The sequence below is a fragment of the Zonotrichia albicollis genome, chromosome 1 (assembly GCF_047830755.1).
Source record: "Zonotrichia albicollis isolate bZonAlb1 chromosome 1, bZonAlb1.hap1, whole genome shotgun sequence".
Lineage (NCBI taxonomy): Eukaryota > Metazoa > Chordata > Aves > Passeriformes > Passerellidae > Zonotrichia > Zonotrichia albicollis.
Window position 1 is genome coordinate 37,112,794 of NC_133819.1, and position 19,909 is coordinate 37,132,702.

At 35.9% G+C, this 19,909-nt stretch overlaps 1 protein-coding gene across 3 annotated transcripts in view; it reads left to right on the forward strand.

Annotated features, from left to right (window-relative positions):
• Positions 1–19,909, forward strand: part of KCNH8 (potassium voltage-gated channel subfamily H member 8) — a 177,275-nt gene that overhangs the window by 149,816 nt on the left and 7,550 nt on the right. For 2 of the 3 annotated variants that reach the window (XM_074538270.1, XM_005480926.4), the window contains 4 exons: positions 5,735–5,773; positions 7,450–7,805; positions 11,750–11,856; positions 12,929–13,005. In XM_074538270.1, the coding sequence (XP_074394371.1) occupies positions 5,735–5,773; positions 7,450–7,805; positions 11,750–11,856; positions 12,929–13,005 (579 nt within the window). The remainder of the gene's footprint in view (positions 1–5,734; positions 5,774–7,449; positions 7,806–11,749; positions 11,857–12,928; positions 13,006–19,909) is intronic. The other variant, XM_026799499.2, reaches the window with a different exon arrangement.

The following is a 19,909-nucleotide window of genomic DNA, read 5'->3' on the forward strand; positions in this document are numbered from 1 at the left end:
CTAGACCCACCACTCTGCTCAAAGATATGAAAGCATATAAAACCAAATATTACTTATGTACAAATTCAGCCAAAGTTTTACTTATATCAAAAATATCTGCATATTTTTCTTTTTAATCATCTTTATTTCTATCCAGTAAAACCAGAGTTACAAAACTGGCCTACATAAGTGCAAATGCAGTTATGCTGAAAATAGATCTGATATCCAAGACATAAATTACATTATATTATTATGATCCTGTCATTGTTTACCATATCACTGAAAATATTCAGAGAATTCAAACAATAGTAAATAATAACAGGATTTTAATAATAAATATGTGCATACATTTTATACATATATACTGTACATACAGTACAGCACTGCATAGATAACAAGTGTTCAGAGGCAGAGTCCATTGTTAATCACACTATGTTCACTGTTCATTCCACCATTGTCCAAAACTGATACAGGATTTCTATTACTGTGTTTCTTTTTATGTCATGCTAATTCAAAGAATTCAAGCAATTTTCTTAAAAATTCTCCACGGATATACTGCAGTCGTCAGGGAGGACCTTGCTAGCACTCATTCACTCATTTGAGCTGTGAGTGCTAACAAAACACCTGGCCAGCTTTGGGAATATGTACAAATAGGCAATTGGCAGTAATAATTTAAACGGGAGATTATTCTGAAATATCCACTTCATTGTCCCACTCTATTCTTTTCAAGACACTGTCTGAAGTTAGATATACAAATTTACAGAAATACTAGTATGAAGTTTCATTTAAAGATAAAGCTAACAATAAAACACAACTCCTTCACTGTATCTACAGCCTCAAATTGAGGAGTCTAGCAGAATATCAATCCAGGGCAAATCATGCAAATATTTGTGTTTAAAACTTTAGAGCTGCTTGAAGTTAAGCATATAAGTTTTATTGCTTTGGAAGGTGTTAGCCTTTATTGTAGTTTCTATTATGTAAGTCTTTACTTGACTGTAATCAAACTGTAGGAGTATTAACAAGCTTTATCAACCATATCTTTTTTCTGCAGTAATCTGAAAGCTTTTCCAAAAATACAACCTGCCAGACAGTACAGTCAGTGCCAGGTCTATTGTCTGTTTTAACAATTCCTTCTTTTGTTTTCTTTTCATCTTATTGATAGACTGTTCTTTTTCTTTTTTTTTCTTTTTTTTTTTTTTCATTCTTACTGCTACAGAGCTACAGTATTACTGTGAAAGATGCATTTTTAGAGCAGCTGAGACCCTAATTTGTTCTCCTGCTTTGGGGTGCAGAAAAGGGATGTAAGCATATAGAAAAAAAGTAAAAAATACTAATTATACAATCCACATTTCCCATTTATTTATTCTTAATGTGGCAAAAGTGGCAGAAATATTAGCTTTGGCTTTCTTTATAATCTTTTTTAATAAGAAATGCAATATATCCTGTATTGCTAATGAAATAAAGTATAATTTAAAAAAAAATGAATGCAGTGAGGTTAACATTCATGTTTTAAAGAAATATATGAAAAGTAAACTTGAATACCAAATATAAAAGCTCATGTGAGAATTTTGTAACCAAGAAACTATTCAATTGCAAAAAAACTGAAAACTATCCAAACTATCCAGAGCTAACCACAAGCAGTCAGTTACAGAACATTTGTACCAACTTCACAAGTTAATTACAAAGAAGCAAAACTCTCAGGACAGCAACTTAACAGGAGATTGCAGAGCTCATGGCAATTCACAATTACTGTCTCCCCAGGACAAAACACCTGTGACAGATCTGCTGTTCAACTTTTGCTGCCTATTCAATGTAGTCTGCATTATGAGAATGCTGGAAATGCCTTCTTCCACAAAATACTCTTTCTTTATCTGTCCATTAAGAGAGATAAGAATAACCCTGTGAAAATACAGAAACAAGTCAATGAACAATAGAAAGTCTTAAAAAGAAAACAAAAAAATAAAAACACAAAGGGGATGGGGAGGGCAAATTGCTCAGTATAAAACAATTATATCTAACAAGTCCTTTCTGAGTGATTAAGTCTTTTGTGATTTAGAGGACTTGTGATATTTCATTTAAAATTTCCTAATTACAGAAAACTGAGGCCTGAGCGCATGTGAGGCATTAAGTTTTGCAGCAGTACCATAATCTCCTGTTCTGTGCTTGTATATTTTCCATTACCATACAGTAAATTTGCAAAGAATAGAACATCTGGCCTGCATTCTTGGGGCTTTTGCCCACCCTGCCAGTGCTACTAAATGGGTTTTGACCATTTCTGCATGCTGACCAAGAACACTGATACTCCAGTTTCATTTGATTTCAAATCCTTTCCTGAAAATGTATTTTATCCTTTTGACTCCTCAGTATAAAGAATTATTCATGTGTTTTAGTACCAAAGATTACAATAAAATAAGTGAAATTATGTTTTTATTTTTATTCCTACTATTTGTGAAGGCAACAAGATTCAGACCAGCAAACACTGGTAACATTCTATTGAGCCCCAGCATGCAAACTTACTGACTGGACATATAATGAATTGGCCTCCAATTTAGCTGTGTCTCTATATTTTTCTCTATAGCGTTTTATTATTGGAATTCTTCTTCAATCATTGTATAGCTAATTACCTGAGCTGGTCCCAGTTCCTGGTAGAGATTCTTTACAAATGACTACTGCCTCTTGACACTGAAAAAATTTTCAGACCACTGCTTTCAACAGCAAACCACTTGTGTTTTCAGATGGAGAAATGTTCTTTTTGTGCTTGTAATAAGCAATGTTAAGGATTACTGAAATTTTAAAATCTTTGTATTAAGATATTAAAAATTTGGAAGATTCTAGATTTGTGATTCCATACATGGAAGAATTTTATGAGTCTGCTTTTGATACATGATCTATTATTGTTTTGTCTTGTAAAATTAAATTTTGTAGCTGGTTTCACAGGACATAAAGAGAAACCAGGGCTGAAATCATATTTTACTTCGGCTCTTTGCCTGTATTTCACATTAGTCATGCTAACATCAACCTTTCTGTTTTTTTCTCGATGCATAGTAAGTTAAATATTTGTGGTTTTTCCTCCAGCAGCCCTTATCCTTTAAGAGTTGTACTTCTTTTAAAAGGCAGGCGTATGAGGTATTTGGCACACTCTTGGCATAAGGAAAAAATAGAGCATTTCATAGAAGACTGCACTAGTGTGTTGCCCTAAATAAAAGGTTTTAGTGTCCTAGAAACTAGGGCAATACCTCCTAATTATTTACTCTGATACTACATTTTTACAAAGATAAAGCTGTGTGCCTAATGAGGGCTTCTAATTTACTGCACTTTGACTGGCTTTGTCCAAGTTCTTTTTCATCTTTTCTCTTTGAGACTGAAGGGAGAGACAGAGAGGAGGTGCTGGAACAAGTTTAGAAGCAAAATCCTTGAGAATTCTCTCTGGGCACAGATTAGTTTCTTTTGCCAGCTTTCAGCTACTAAGCCATAGAGCCCAGGCCCCTGTTGTGTGTGCAGGACAGGCAATGAGTATGGCTGCTGTGTATCTATACAGAAGCAATTAAAAGGCTTTTTACTGTGGAGTTTATTCCATAGGAAAGGTAGCTTATTGGTCCATAGTTTATTGTTCCATAGTTTCAGTCTGAAAATATAGATATTTTAGAATAAATAGTCCCCAGTGGATTAAAGGAGGTTGTTTGGGGGAGCAGGAGAAGTCTGATAAGCAGCCTCTCACATCATGGGCTCTGTGTTCGTACTTACTCTTTTCTGCTACATGGCCTCCTAAGAACACTCCCTCCTCTCCTTGCAAAAAGCAACCTGCCTTCAAAAATTCCTTTACCCTTCTCTTGGGAAGGTCACAAGGCAACCAAGCGCTGCCAGTGACCCCATTTGCTGTGCAGCCAGCTTCCCCCCACTGCAGTGACCAAGGCAGGGTGACACAGAGCAGAGTGGGATCGATGAGTGGCTGTGGCTCCTGTGCTGAGGACCAGCATGGAGGTCCAGGAGCAAGGGCGCAGTGCTAGCAACTGGTCATGCAGCTTAAAACCCACATAATGATTTCTTTGTCTGTGTTTTCAAGGTGTACAGTCAGGATTAACAAGTATTCAGGAGGGAAAAACAGCAACATTGAAACAAAAAGTGAGAGAAATCTTCGCCCACTTTAGGAATTACAAGTGACAAGTCACTTCTAAAGCCTTCAGCAGGAAAATGCATACTTTCTGAGATGTTTTTTTGTGAAGCTGCTAATATTTTGGATTTGCCTGGAATTTTAATTAAGGCTGCTATTTAACATTCCTGATGTGCCTAGAAGCCAAGCAAACTGATGTCCCAAAATTCTGGGCACAATTTTTAACTAATATTTTAAGCATATGTGCAAAGAAGGCCAGTAGTACTTCCTAATCCTGACTTTAATATTTTAGCAAATTTCTAGTTTCCTCTCATCCTTAATCTTGAAGACATTGATTTTTCAGTTGACATAGATTAAAATGCCACTTATGAGATTTCAGTATCTGACATCTCATTCTCTGCTAATATCACTAGTACTCTACCTAACTCAGTAAGAACACAGCAGTTATTTTGTTTACATAGCCTCATTATTGCAGTTGTTCTGTTTGGCAGTTATTAGTATTTCTACATTTAATGATACACCTGCTACTGGCTTGGCTCTTGTGAAGTAGGATTTCTGCTTACAAGAACTTAAATATTCTGTATTGGTATAATATACCACTACCAGTACCCTCACTACAAAACAGTTTTTAGGTTAACCTGAAAGACTTGGAACAAAAAAAAAGACATATAAAACTAAGCACAATTAATATTTTCAAATCTGTGCCTAAATTTGAATATTTAGGTTTTCTGAAAACATTTGTCAAACAAACTGAGACATTCATTCAAATGACTTTCAGAAATGCCTAATTTCTACCTATGTTTGGAGAAAAATAAATTGACTGATGGGTTACAGCACTTTTTGCCTTGATATGTGGGTTTAGGAAAGGTGAAAAAAATCTCTCAAAATTTTACATGGCAGACTGAAATATTTATAAATATAGTGTATAGGCTGCCAGAGACTTGCCCACAGTCAAGATGTGGCCATTCAAATAAACAGCAGAATTTTCACAACAGGTATTACTCAGTAGTTCCACTGGATTTTGTTAGAAGTAGTTATTCTTGAAAGTTGCATAATTTTTTTTTCCCTTTCTTTTGTTTTACTTTCTGTGTAATTCAAGAAAAGAAAATATTAGGCCCTTGAATAGGTTAGACAACTCTCCCTCAGGACTATCTTGCTCCTACTTGCTTCAGTCCCACCACTGCTTTTGTAAATTCCTCAAAGATGCTGAAGACACTTAGTTCATCTTCTCATACAAACTAGGCTGGCACAGGAGTTAAAGCTAAGCAGGGCCAAAGTAGAGCACTTGTTCCTGCACTTCCACCAAACCAGCACTGAAATCTACCAGCCATGCTTTCATACATCTACATTTATTTGCAGGTTTGGAGTCTTGATTTACTTTTTATTAAAGTAAAATAATTTATTTTTTATTACCTCGCTTTTTATTTAAGATGAAACAACGTGTTTTTTTACTCTCACACCACCTGTTTGCAAGGATTATCCTTAGTTCAGTGTTATGTCATCATTTAATTTAATACAGCCATTTTATTATGAGTGTCTTTTCTTGTATTGACATAAATGTTTTTGTTTAGATGTTTGTATCCCGTTGGAATCCAAACTGCACAGATGTACATACTTCCTACCTCTTTGGTTTGTTTTTTGCAGGTAATATCAAAATTATCCAACAAGCCTACACTATCCCAGGTATGTTGATCACATTTTAATTATGCCAAGCTTCACTTTGAACATGCACATAATTATAACCAGAACAAACTCCTTCCTTTCCTTCTTGAAAACAGACTTCAATTTTTTTTCAGAATGAGAATTCAAATAGCATCCTGCAGATAGTTCTGCCACTGCCCATTTTATGAGTAACAGCTTTTGATCATTTTTTCCCAGGTGCTAAATCTGAATATCCTCCTATACATTTTAGATACATGGCTACCCAAGCCAGAGTTTTGAAAATGGGTAAAATTTGTTCTCTGTAGAGTATAGGCAGTATCAGTGCCAGGTCCTGTACAATTTAATCATCATTACAAACTTTGAATGACTACTACAGTTGACAACAAGGCTTTTCTACTTTATAAAGACATGCCTTCTGTCACAACTTGGAATTCTTACCTCTTCATATATACCTCAAATTAAAAGATACTACTAAATCTGTCAACACACACCAAGAGAAAAGCGTACATTCAACCAAAGTGTGTTGTAGCAGAATTAAACCTATGCTGCAGAACATTTAGACAGATGCTAATAGGGGCTTAGAATATTTGGATAAATTCCCCAAATCTGTATTTTCACCCAGCCAATCTCACTTGGCCTGAATGTGGGATTTTTGACTATGCAGGGTCATCTGAGGTTTTCTATCTAAAGCTAACAGTGCCTTAATCAAGCTTGATTAAGAAGACTAGCCTGTAAAAAAAAAAAAATTAAAAAAACAACTCGCTTTGAAACCATGAAGTTGCATTTGGTTTGTTAATTTGACCTAGAACCTGAGTCTGCCATAGGCCATTCACCTACTACCAATACAGAAAGTTGTACCATGGGAATAAATGGAACAATTTCTGAGTTAAGGTCTGATCTTGTCTATGTTGGCACGCGTCAGCACTCATGATCAGCATACTTTGTTACTCCAAAAAAACCATTGATCACCTACATTGTGCTTTAATTAATACATAAATTATAGAGCACAGGTCTATGTTGGCTCTAAATTTCCATGATTCCAACATCAAGCATCTAAATTGCATTTTTTTTCAAAACCAGACAGAACTCTGCTTTCTGATGACTCAACTCTGAAGCTGAAACCATCACACTATTGGTGCATTAACAGGACTTGGAGTGAACTGAAAAGTCTGTCTACCATCCCAGCAATTACTTCAGTTACAAAAATTTAGAAACCATTGGGCTTGAGCTAACTGATGTAAATGCCATTTATACATTATAAAAAGTTCCATGTGAAAAAGTGGTATTATTTGAATAACCAGCCTCAGATCTCTTCTGTGGACCACCAAGATTCTGGTAGCATAACATTCAAGAAATAATGTCTCAGCTAAACAAAATTAATCTTCTCAAGTGTACATATGGCATATGGCTTGTAAGAATTAGTTGTGTACTCTTTCTTGGTAAGAAAACATTGCAGTGGGTTTGCTGACCGCATCACGAGTGACCTTTTTTAATTTGTATTTTTCTTATATCTGCACATACAGCCATAGCTGAAGGTATGGATATGTTCCAAAACGCTCTCTCTAATGAGAAATGAAAGCTGTGTTAGGTCTGGATTTGTTCCAGAATGAACAGCAGAAAAAAATGGGTTTCTGCAATATCAGGCTCTGAATTTTACACATATTACAAATAGTACTACGTATTATTTGTTATTTTAGACAGAGCTCAAGGGAAATGGCAATATAAAAAAGAGACTCCCTTCAATTGTGGAAGATGAAGATGAGGAAGAGGAGGGAGAAGAAGAAAGCAGCAGCCTTTCACCAATTGATACACGAAGCACAAATAGCTCTCAGCAGAAGAAGACTGCAAGCAGCAAAAGCCACCTAGGGAGAAACTTGAAGCAGCTGGCCTCAGGAACTGTACCCTTCCATTCCCCCATCCGTGCTTGCAGTTCCAACCCCTCACGAGCCAAACATGAAACAGAGATCCATTACTACTCCAAAAGGAAGGATAAAAACCTTAAATTGTACCTGTCAGCGCTGACTGCCAGCGGCCCACCTGATCTGAGCCCAAGGTAATAGTTATGAATGGTCATTCTCCTATCTATAATGTGACTCCTATTAAAAATACCATTATTTTGTCACTATAAGAGTTATTCTTTAATACTTTATACTTATGTTCATCCCACATTATAGTAGGAACCATTGCATACTATGCAGAAGTTTATAGCTTTAGAAATTTATTGCAAACCAAAGTATTTTTACCCACAAAAAGGGCAGTAAAAAAAGTGAGCAACTGCAAAAACGGCTATTTAAATAGTCTGGCCTTATGGTATCATTTTGTCTATAATATTCATTTCTGCAATAGCACTATGAAACATTCTGAGTCCATCAGAGGTAGAAAAATTTAGAAAGCAAGTGAATGAAACGATAGCATAGCCAAGAAAATACAAAAAAAAATACTGTAGTACAGAACTATAATGGAAAACAATTGCTAAGCAATTTTGAAAAATATTTAGAGGGTTTTTTAATAGGAGACAGGAAATCTGATAATGGAAGTTATACAGACATTAAATACAGAGTTTAGCAAATCTATTTTGCTGTGTCTTTTAACACAAAGAAGCATTGTATGACAGTTTATTGAGGTATTACTAGTGTAAAATTTACATATTTCCATTTTTTAATTTGTACTCTACTTACAAGTGATTTATATAACCTGCTGCTAAATTGCTGCAGTGCAATCCTAGTTTTAATACCAGCTCTTTAGGGAAAAGACAAGCATATGTACAAGGAGATGCAGTAACTCATCTTCCAGTTCAAGCTTTGTCTTCTATAAATTGAAGTGGTTTACAGGTTCCAGCGCTTCCTTTATTCATTAGAGGCAGAGTAGAAGTTTCACGAACTTGCCATTGCAAATGTGAAGTACCCACAGCTTGAACGATATTTGTTTAACTCTGTCAAAGCACGAGTTCCTAGACATACTATTATAAAAATGACATGGAAGATTACACAGAACCCTTTCCCCCTCATGATATATTTTAACAGTATGAACAGACACGTTTGAACTAGTACCTGGATACAAAACAATTAACTTTTTCATAAAATCATAGAAATCACAAAACCATTTAGGTTGGAAAATACCTCCAAGATCAGGTCCAACCTTTGACGAAACAGCACTATGCCAACAAAACCATAGCACTATGTGATATTTTCTCATTTGTTTTTCTAGATCTCATAGGAATTTATTTCAGTCAGCTATGAGTAAAGGTCATTATCATTCACAAAATAAGTGGCAATTCAGGGAAAAACTACTTTTTATGTTTTCTGCTGAAATGTAGTCTTGCTCATTTTTGCTCTGAACTTATGCAGCCAGACGTTGGCATCTAAGGCTGCCAAAGGAAATATGAAAATATATGTTTGAATATATTATTTGCTGTTTCCATTAATAATTTTATAATTGTAGGCTAATCCTGTTAATAGGCTGGAAAACTGGACCAAGATGCATGTTTCTCAGCCTTTTTTTTTCCAGACAAAACATTTTCATGTTATGTCCTAGAAGGAGTTTATATTATTAGAATATTTAAACTGACAAGTTAATACCACTTTAAAAAATAGTCTTAAGTGTTTCCTTGTAAGCATTAAGGAGAAAATGAGACTCTAATTAAAATTTATAAGAGCTTAATTAAAATTTTCATTTACATTTGGTAAATGTTCGCCAAGGAAGGCAAGGGAAAGTCAAGACTCTGATTGAAATATCCAGTCAGTGCTGTCTGAGGTGTATAACCACAGTTTCTTAAGAAACTTCTGCTGTGGATATTTCCTAGAGGAAACTAATTAGAATTCATTACAGGTGCTTCAGGTTCTGTCTTTGTACCCCACAGTGAAAGCAATAATGCCCAGAGACTGGGTCAAATTTTTAAAGAGCTCTTTGAGCAAGGAACCGAAGCTAGATTTGTAGTTTCTAGAATACAGCCCTGGTCTTCCCAATTGCTTTTTGGGTTCTGCCTGTGAAGTGGAAAAGCACCAAAAGGAAGAAAATGTAAGTGATAATAAAGGCAGCCCTAGGAGGAGGTTTTATGTAATTGAATCTCCTTAGACCTGCACAGAGGAGTGCACTCTAGCCCTAAGCAACTGGATAGAAGAGGTCACATGTTAATCTTTTCTCTCTTTTTTGGCTGCTAAGAGTGGAGTTTTCTTTCTTCAGGAGAAAATTCATGGCTTACAATAGCTGATTCAGAGAGGGATGAGGCTTACCAATTACCTTTGTCCCCTCATGTTTTCAATTTACTAGGTTATGCAGTTCCTCAGCCAGATCATTGTATATGAATAAGCATATTGCACATTATATATTTTCCACAGAGAAGCCTGGCACTCCTGACTAGGTATTTGTGCTAATATAATTTCCTTTTAGACTAAATCTTAAAACACTATAAAGAATGTAGCATGTATAAATTCCAAGTCACATCTGAGTAAGCTTTCTCCTGTGTGCTTTAAAGGCAGCTATAATGTTAGCATTTTATATAATTAGAAACCTCTACAAAAGTGATATTGATGTTTAAAATTTGCCTTTTGAAGCAGTGAGGCCAAATGACAATAAACGGGTTTTATAGCAAATTTCCAACAAAGTAATCATTCTGGTTTTCAGCTGCAGACAGCAGTATAGGCCAGGGCTGCTCAAGCACCACATTTGAGTCTCCTCTTCTACCAGAGGCTGATTAAGATTAGAGTCAAGTCTAGTAACATCCAACTGGCATCATCAACACTCAGACGTGGCATGGAGATCTAAATCCACAGGAAGAGCCAAAAAAGATGAAAAAACATGGTATTCATACAGAGGTCTGAGTTACATGGATCTTTCAAGCCCAATACATCACAGATATCTCTGTGTTGTTTGTTCTTTTTCTCCAGGCATTTCCATTCAAGAAGCTTTCCTGATAATATCTTTATTAGATGAAAAATATAATGTCCATTATCACAAATTTATCCCAAAGGACTGAGAGGCTAAGAATTTTTTATCTTAGCCCTTCCAGATTAGTATTTAACTCATCTGTCTGCTGTAGGACAGAATATGAAGCTTGTTCCTGGACAAAACAAGAAATTGATGCTTCATATCAGTCAACTGACAGTTGTATGATTCTCTTTTATTGACTTTAATATAGTTCTCTTTATAGCACAATTTATTTTAGCTGAGAGCAGAAAATTATTAAGTCATCATTATATATATTTTTAATACTGTGTATTGATTCCTCCAATACCTGTTATCTATTCTTTGAATGCAGAAATTGATTATTGTATAAAATACTGCTCCTTATTTTTTCCCTTTGGCTTTCTTGACACTACAAATTACAGATAACTGCTATGAACGGGTAGAAATAACTGGCAAAAAAATATTTTCTAATAGTCAGATCCAATACCATTATTAATGTAACTGGGACACTGGAGACTGGTCTGTGCATCTTCCTATATGAAATTCGTAAACAAGATTTCCCTGGCCGAACTAGTTCATTTTAAAGAAATTTAGAATAACTATTTGCATGGAAATGATACTTTTGACTGAAGTTTACAGAGATGTTTTCATAAAGCTATTATGTTCAGGCTTAGGCTCTGCCTAAGTAAACCTAATATAAGAGCCCACTTATGGGCAAGGAGATTTTAGTTGGACAAGAGCATAATGAAGCCTCTGTTGCAGAGGAGTTGCAACAGATTACTGTAAATATGAAAGGCAAAATATAGTCCATGTAGTTTTAGATTGGACCTAGAATATGCTGTGAAAGTCATGAAAATTTTGAAATCTCAGTTAATTACACTTGGCCTGGCATTCCTTCCATTATCAGTAATTTTCATTTTTAGTGACTCACAAGAAGTTATGCTAATATAATAGGTTCTGCTTTTCTCTATACTTAATGTTGTGAAAAATTTACCATTGTTTAAAAATATGCCCTTTAGGAGTAATTATTACAACATCATTATGGACATGATGTTTATGAAACTGCTCCATTACTCCAATTTTTCTCAACAGAATTGTCGATGGGATTGAGGATGGAAACCATAATGAAGAAAGCCAAACCTTTGACTTCAGCTCTGATCAGCTCAGGCAGGAATCCAGGTTATCTCCTACAACTGGAGGTGAGCATCGCCTGGGAAAATCACCTTTTAGAGGAAACAGTTTTCATAACTGCTTTTTGTTCCCCTTTATTTCTTTCATCCTCACTAGTGGCAGAAATGGATTAAACATATATTTGTACTCTCAGTACCATTTCAGTGCCATAATTGTAAAAAAAACACAACAAGGTCCCAAAGGCCATTTGTTGTTTTTGTGCTAACAGACAGTTGTGATAAAACAGTTTGTGGAAGGAACTGGTTTTTCATGCATTATGCTTTACCAGAAGAATTGTACAATCTGCCTTATGCTCCCAAACCTTTGGTCATGGAAGGTGCTAAACACAAGGACAAAACTGAATGTAAAAACTGGGAAAAAAACAAGCCATAAATAAGAAGAAAACAAAAAAAAAAACCAACAAAAGAAACAAAACAAAACAACCAAACAAAAAACCTACCCAATTAATTAAGAACCATATGTAAACCTGGCTCTCAAGATTTTTAAAGATATTTAGAGAAGTGGAGGAGTATGGAACTATATAGATTTTTAAAAGAGTGAAAACCTTGATCTACAAGGGGTTTTAGGAAGTAATAAATGGCCTACAACTGAAAAGGTTGGTGAAGCAGCACCATAAAGCAATAGAATTTGTCAAGATGGGGGGGAAAAGAATTTTAAAAATAGACAGAGGAACTGTTTCCAGCATCCCCTCTTTCAAAAGTAAACAGCTCCCACATAGCTAAATGCCTTTATCATGGGGGCAACTAGGATGTATATTGTTTCTCTGAAAGCCAAGCAGGAAAATAATAATTTAAGTTTAGTCATATTTACGGTTTTTAAAAGTGTCAAGCTGTCATGTGGATGGCACCAAGGTTGTCATTTTCATTCCTTTCAGGTCCAGAGTGAAGAGAGCAGTATGGACTTTATTAAATGCACTTCTCTCAAACATTATAAAATGAACATTAAATACATGGTTTAATTTTCATTCTAGCCAACTGCAAAACAGGTTTAAATTTAAAGGATTGGTGTAGTGCAAGAACAGTATGATCATATCTAAGTGATTATACTCTTGTCATTTACATGAATTTGAATTCTTTTCAGAGGCTGAAATTGGTGCTGCTGTGCTCGTTATCAAAGCAGAAGAGACCAAACAGCAGATCAGCAGGCTTAATAATGAGGTAACAAGATTTTGTGGGGGTTGAAGGATATTAACAATGATTCAAGGAATCTGGAGAAAACTCAGGAATATGATAAATGTGTTTAGAGAACTGGATGGGGCTCCTACATGTAGGGCAGCTTGGGGCTTTTAACTCATTCTCAGATTAATTTTCTACGTGAAACCTACACAAAAGTTTGTGTCACATGCTTGGACTAAAACCAGAATGAGGTTAGTGTATCTGGTTTTCTTAGGATTTAGTCTCTTCTGGGTATGCCCCTATTTGTCTCATTCCTCTCGTTATTTCCCCAAGTTCCTTCTCCCATATTTTCTTGTCTTGAAGTGTGTTGTGCTTTTACAGAATTTCTTTGAAAGAAATGCAAATCCATTCACGTTCAAATTTACATAAAATGATTCAAATCACTTTACCTGTGTTCTCCTTGGGATGAAAGAGAATTCCATCCCTTTCTGCTCAAGCAATACAACCTGAGGAATGCAGGGCCAACAGTGTTCAGTGACATTTTCTATTCCTCCCTTTTTAATAACTTCAAGCCTGTAATCAGCTATCAATCCAACACTAAAGAGATGTTCTGTGGCTAAACCGTTTCATTTACACAGCCCTGGCAGTACTTTAGGTAACAGGAGTAAAGCAACAGATAACTTCACAGTGGTACTGCAAGACTAAAATCTGTTCCAGCCTACTGTGGATTTCAATGTGAAAAGATTAGAGACAGTTCCTTATACTTCCACATGAGGAAACATTTAAATAAGTCCCACCACTCAGTTTCACTTCTTCCCTGAACTCTTTGGTTACCAGAAACGTCCAGGTTCTTTTTTTTCCTTCTTTATTGTGTACATTTAATCTAGCTATTATTTCCCACTTACAAAGTATTGAGTTTATAAACCTCCTTCATCCTGAGTCAGCTTAAGTTGATTAGATAACTTAAATATCCTGAGCTAAGACTGCATGTGTGGTTAGTTAGCTACTATGGATGCATCTTCTCATTTGTACGTCCAACTGTTGAGTTCAGAAAGAAGTCTCATGACCCATTGACTATGGGTCATGAAAAACTATGTGTTTTTTATAGGATTTGGTAAAAAAACTCAAAAGAAACCTTCAAGATGTTCATTGACACCACCATCATGATAGAAAATTATATTTCCTATCCAATGCTTTTGAAACACACAAGTCATATTGATTCATCCCTTTTGAGGACAGTCATTTTTAAAATAGGAGGATGTATTATATGGCTATCTGCAAGAGGCAGTTGGAAAGTATATCATGGTGACAGATGTTCCAAGGCAGGCATCTTGTGGATTAAACAAACATTTCAACTGGAACAGTTCTGAGCTTCTCATTGCTTTTCTGGTGAAAAGTGATAAATAAATCTTGGAGCAGGGCAATATGTTAATCAAAAAAGAAAAAAACCTGCACATGTTCAAGGTCGTTTCTCTCCACATGCAATTTTAATTTTGCCCTAGTAATACTATCTGAACAAAATGTTATGCAACTTGTTCGTTCACATTAACATAACGCAGGCAGTAGGACGAGATTTAGATTTCATAGGTAATATTCTGGGCTCAAATCCCAGAGATGGATGGGTATCCTCCAAGTCCTCCCATGGATGAAAATTTACATTGGAGAAACCGCATGACTGAACGGCTGCTAAATTACGTATTCTACGTGTACTCAAACATACCCGGCTGGAGTTTCTGAAGTGATAGTACAGAGTTGTTTCTTACCCAAATGAGCTTCTGGGTAGCCTTGTTGATCCACAGTAGCTGCTGCTTGAAGTTTCTTGTTGTTGTAAAAAGTAGAGAATATTTTTAGACCCAGTGCTTTCATCATTCCATCATTTGACCAGTAATGGGAACTTAGCACTGATGCTGCAGCGGACTACTAGCAGTAGCTAAAATACCAGGAGAGTCAGAAACAAAGCTCTCTGTTAAATACATGCAGTCTCCTCCTGGTGAAGAAAATATGAGAAAACAGGTCACAAGTAGCCAGCAGCAGTAAACATTGTCATTAATACATTTTCCAGTGGAGATCAGAAATCAGTGAATGAATGCAAAAATAACTGCTTTCATGAAAGGCAATTGTATTACAACAGTTCACTAGTTAGCTTAGAAACATTTCAGCTGTTCATGGGGGGTAAAAGACATGTCTTTCCATTCAGATTTTCAATACAGTCTCTTGTTAGCAAAGCAAAGCAAAATGTTAGCCCAGAGCAAATTCTACAAAATTAGCTATATCTAGTTTAGAAATACAGCTGAGCTCTTGGCAGTATTTTAGGTATATGGCATTCACTACATAATCCAAAGGCCATTTCTTTACCTAAGAGAGTAACAGAAGTCAGCGTTGATTTCACTTTTCAGATTTGTTAACTTTTATAGTAATGGATGCACAGACTTCCTCTAAGGAGAGTAATCTCCAGAGTTAGCACAGTGGATGTGAGACAAACTTGAACACACCCCTAATTGCTGTACAGCTCCATGGTTTGGCTGCTCAGCCAGTTAATCACTTCCTTCACTTCCTCACCTAACTTCACTGCTCATTGAGCATTCAAGCTGATACAGGAATTTCCTCCCAGTTCATTATTTGCAAGGTAGAGTGGACTTGGACGACTTTATCTCCTACCATGTTTGTCCCTTCTTCTTAGAATAAATAATCACTGAATAAGGCAGGCATGACATTCATTATAGTTCAGTAACTTCAGTATATGGCAGGTGAAAGCTAGGGGTTCAGGTTCTTGTTCTAGTAAAAACAGAGTTATTTAAGCAATAGTTTCAAGATTGGGTTACTGAATATTTACCAGCATTGTACATTTTCTGAGCTGGGGAAAGCTTGATTCAAGGACCTGCTCCAAACTAAGCAGAGCAAGAATTCAGGAAGAGTATTCTGCCTTACAACACTGTGTCCTGCCTTTGCAGAGATCTCTACACATAACCTGGTCTTTCCAATGCATTTGTCTGCAAAGGCTGATCAAATGAGTGTATCTGAACATTTATCATATTTTCAGAAGCACCACTTATCTGATGCAATCATAGATAACTACTAATGAGCCCACAAAGTAAAAATAGGAAACCACTAAGCAGATTTTCTGAGGTATACAGATGGACAAGACATTTAGATTAAAGCACTTGCCTATCACTGTCCCATTCCCTGTATCCTTTAAGGCTTTTAACTCTCTATCATTTGAAAGCTACTGCATGAAAAGGGCAGAGAAATACCTTGATTCAGTTTGAAAAACCAAACCTGAATTATTTACAACAGATCAGTTAAAATAAGAAAAATAGCCAATATTTAGCCATATTTCCTCCCCTAAATACACATTCTCCATTCAAAAACACAGGTACATGATTTTGAGCTCAGATAAAAAGGCCATCTCATACAGTGCATGAAGACAAACTCAAGTTGCTTTGTTGTGCAACCCAGCTTCAGTGCAGCCTCCCTCAGCTTCAGAAATCTGGGGGCTGATTCCATGTCTTAATGTCTTACCATATTAGTAGATCTCACAATTACAGTACTAAAACAGTATAATGAACACAGTACTCATATTTCTCCCATTCAACTGAAAAACAAACAAACATGAGGAAATATGAATAGGGTCAGGTTTTGAGCTAGATAATTGCCTTCTATTTAGCTCCACATCGGAGCACTTAGTGGAAATTCAGCTATTTTTAATTTTAGGTTTTAAATGCAAGTACTTAAAATAAGCATCTGGCACTTACGCAGAACTGAGAAAATATATTCATGGGAATATTTAATTTTCACCTAACAAAAGGAACAATCCTAAACAAATATGTTTATTTTCCAAATCATAAATTTTATGCATATATTATTTCTAAATGTATTTCAATTCCAGCTGTCAAAAATCAATTTCATTCTCCTCTCAGTACAGAAAAAAAAGCATTTTTAATATTAAAAATATATGCAAATGATAATCAAGGCCACTAAAGAAAATTTGGTGAAGCCAGTCAGGCTTCTAGTTTTACATAAGGGATATATTGTTAAAGTTCAATTTGCGACATGAGAGTTCATATAATGAACTCGCTTGACTTAGAGTAATTAAATACATGCTCTTCTTAACAAGTTCATAACTCTACCAGCACACAAGAGAAATTACTTTGCAGCAAGGCTATCGCAGTGATTTGGTTTGTAAAATATCCTTCAATCAAGAAAAATGTGACAAAAAGTGAACTAATGACATTTATAGATGATGAAGACTATTAAAAGTAATCTACCCATTTTGGATTTTAGCCATGTAAATTTCACATTAAAGCAAAAACATAAAACCAAGTATCATTTGTATGAAGAAATAAAAGCTTTCTAAACACTACATGCAGACTAAACTCACTTTGCCTATTGAGATTTTTAAAAATACATCTCTTTTAGCACTGACATTCATGTTTCCAAAGCTTGTTGTTTTATCTCTCTACACTCATACATTGATAGCTGTAGAGAAGCCTTTCCAGCTCCCTTTTTTCTTCTATTAATGTTAGTTTAATAGGCATTGGCTGATGAAGGTAACAAAAATAGTTGATGCTCTGAAGCCTAGGTTATATTTTTTTAACCAGAGCACACTGCACATACATGGCATAAATCCCATATGCTGTGGTGTAGTGCCCATATGCCTGGCACTTTTCCTTGGTGGAAAGGCACATGAGACAAAGGAATTAACCAAGAGGTAGCCATCTAGTATACAAATCAACTGGACACCAAAAGCTGACTTCAAATTTGAATAAAAAATATTATTACCATGACAGATGATGAAGTTTGTCCAGTTAATATCTAACAGGCATTTCAAAATATTTCTGTACTCATAACATCTATTTACCCAATATCTAAATGTGAATGCCTGTGGGTATGCAAGTTCATAAGTTCACAGCTTTTTCTTTTTTGCCTAGAAGAGCATAAGAAAAAGTTGATTGGTGTTTGCCTTCTAACATGGAAACATGCTATTCCAGCCGATCTCAGCAAACCAAATTTCTTTTCAATTTCTTTGCCCATTACGTTTGCTAAAAGCTCTTCACTGGTACAATATTCTTTTGAATTGTCTTTGGTTTAGTCTTTGAAGTCACTGACAAAGCACACAATGTCAAGCAGCTCTGGTAATTCCTTGTGAAGAAAATCCCCTTATAGAGTTCAATTAAAGAAGATATGCTGTTTATATATCCTGGGAGTATGATTAATGCCCACAAAGTGTCATTTAGCAGACCTCCATAGACAATTTTCTATAATACTCTGCATAGACAGAACATTATATTTATGCCTCTGACATTTTCTTTTCAGATGTAATGTTTAACATTTATCTTTCTTGAATTTCATATTACTGATATTTAAAAGCGAACATGAATTCCATTTAGACATTCAAAATAAACATTAAATAAAAACAGATCTGGATAGGGTGCTGAAAAGAATATCTTAAAATGTCCATGGATGACAGCTAGCTATTGGTCATAAATCTTTCCAATCATGTAAGAATCCAGCTTATGGTGGTTATGTTCCCTTTATATTTTCTTGTGGTTCTAGAAGAATGTCAGATGGACAGTAACATCTTAGAAGTCTTCTGACAAGATATATATTACATCTAAAGTTTCTTCTTATATTTTAAAACAGCTCTTCAGTTAAAGAAGAGAATTATAGTTTTGCTATGGTTTATTCTTTAGAACCATAATGTCACCTGTCCTCTTTTAACTATCCATTTAGATGCTTATAGAAATTGTATGCTTAATATTTTTCCCAGTATCATATATGCTACCTCAGGTTTCCTTTCATCAGTACACATTACCTGCTTGTCCTCTCCCAGCCACCTGGGATTTCCACAATCTTCCATTTTCTCTCAATCAATAGCTAGTCGGTCAGTTTGTCTCTGGTAATTTTTAATTCCTTGAAGCAGTGATTTCCAGACCTGATTTTCTTATTGTCACCATTATGCTGGCACCATCCTGACTCTTTGCCAATCTGAAGGCGGAGTCCACATCCAACAATCATAGAATCATGAAATGCTTTGTGTTGGAAGGGTCCATAAAGATTATCCAGTTTCCACCCCCCTATCAGGGGCAGGGACACCTTCCACTAGACCAGGCTGTTCAGGGACCCATCCAGCCTGGCCTTGAACTCTTTGAGGGATGGGGCATCCACAGCTTCCCTGTGCAATCTGTTCCAGTGTCTCACCACGCTCACTGTAAAGAATTTATTCCTAATATTTTAACTAAATCTACTGCCTTTCAGTTTGAAGCCATTACCCCTTGTCCTGTCACCACATCCTCTTGTGAATGATCCCTCTCCATCTTTCTTGTAGCCTCCCTTTAGGTACTGGAAGGTTATTTCAAAGCCTTCTCTTTTCCAGGCTGAAAAATCCCAATTCTCTTAGCCTTTCCTTGTAGGACAGGTGCTCTATACTTCTAATCAAGTTTCCTCTCATACCGCTCTGCCTCCCCTCGCCTTCCCACCAGATTCACTCCCCGTGAAGAGCCACAAATTATTATTAAAACTGCATTTTGGGAATCCCTTTTCTAGACTGAATCTCATGGGACTTCTGTTAAGTTGAATATATTTAAATACTCTAGTCCTTTGTACTTCTCTTGTTTATCCTTGTGTGTTTAATAGCAATAATCTTGGTGTCCCAATTTACCCAGACAAACTGGTCACTGGAACTACCAAAGAGCTGGCTAAAGAGCCAGCAAATGACCAAATTTCCTACTCTTACATGGTAAAGCTAATTGCACATCCTTCCAGATTCCTGGATTTATGTCACTGAAACTGAATCATCATATCATTGCACAAATCCTATAGATTTAATCTGAACTCAGATTAGCTGCACTGGATTTTTTTTTCTGCAACTAGCTTTGTTTCTAAAGCCATTAAATCAGAAACATCTGTCACCACAATACCAATGGCCACAGAGCTGTTGATAGATGAT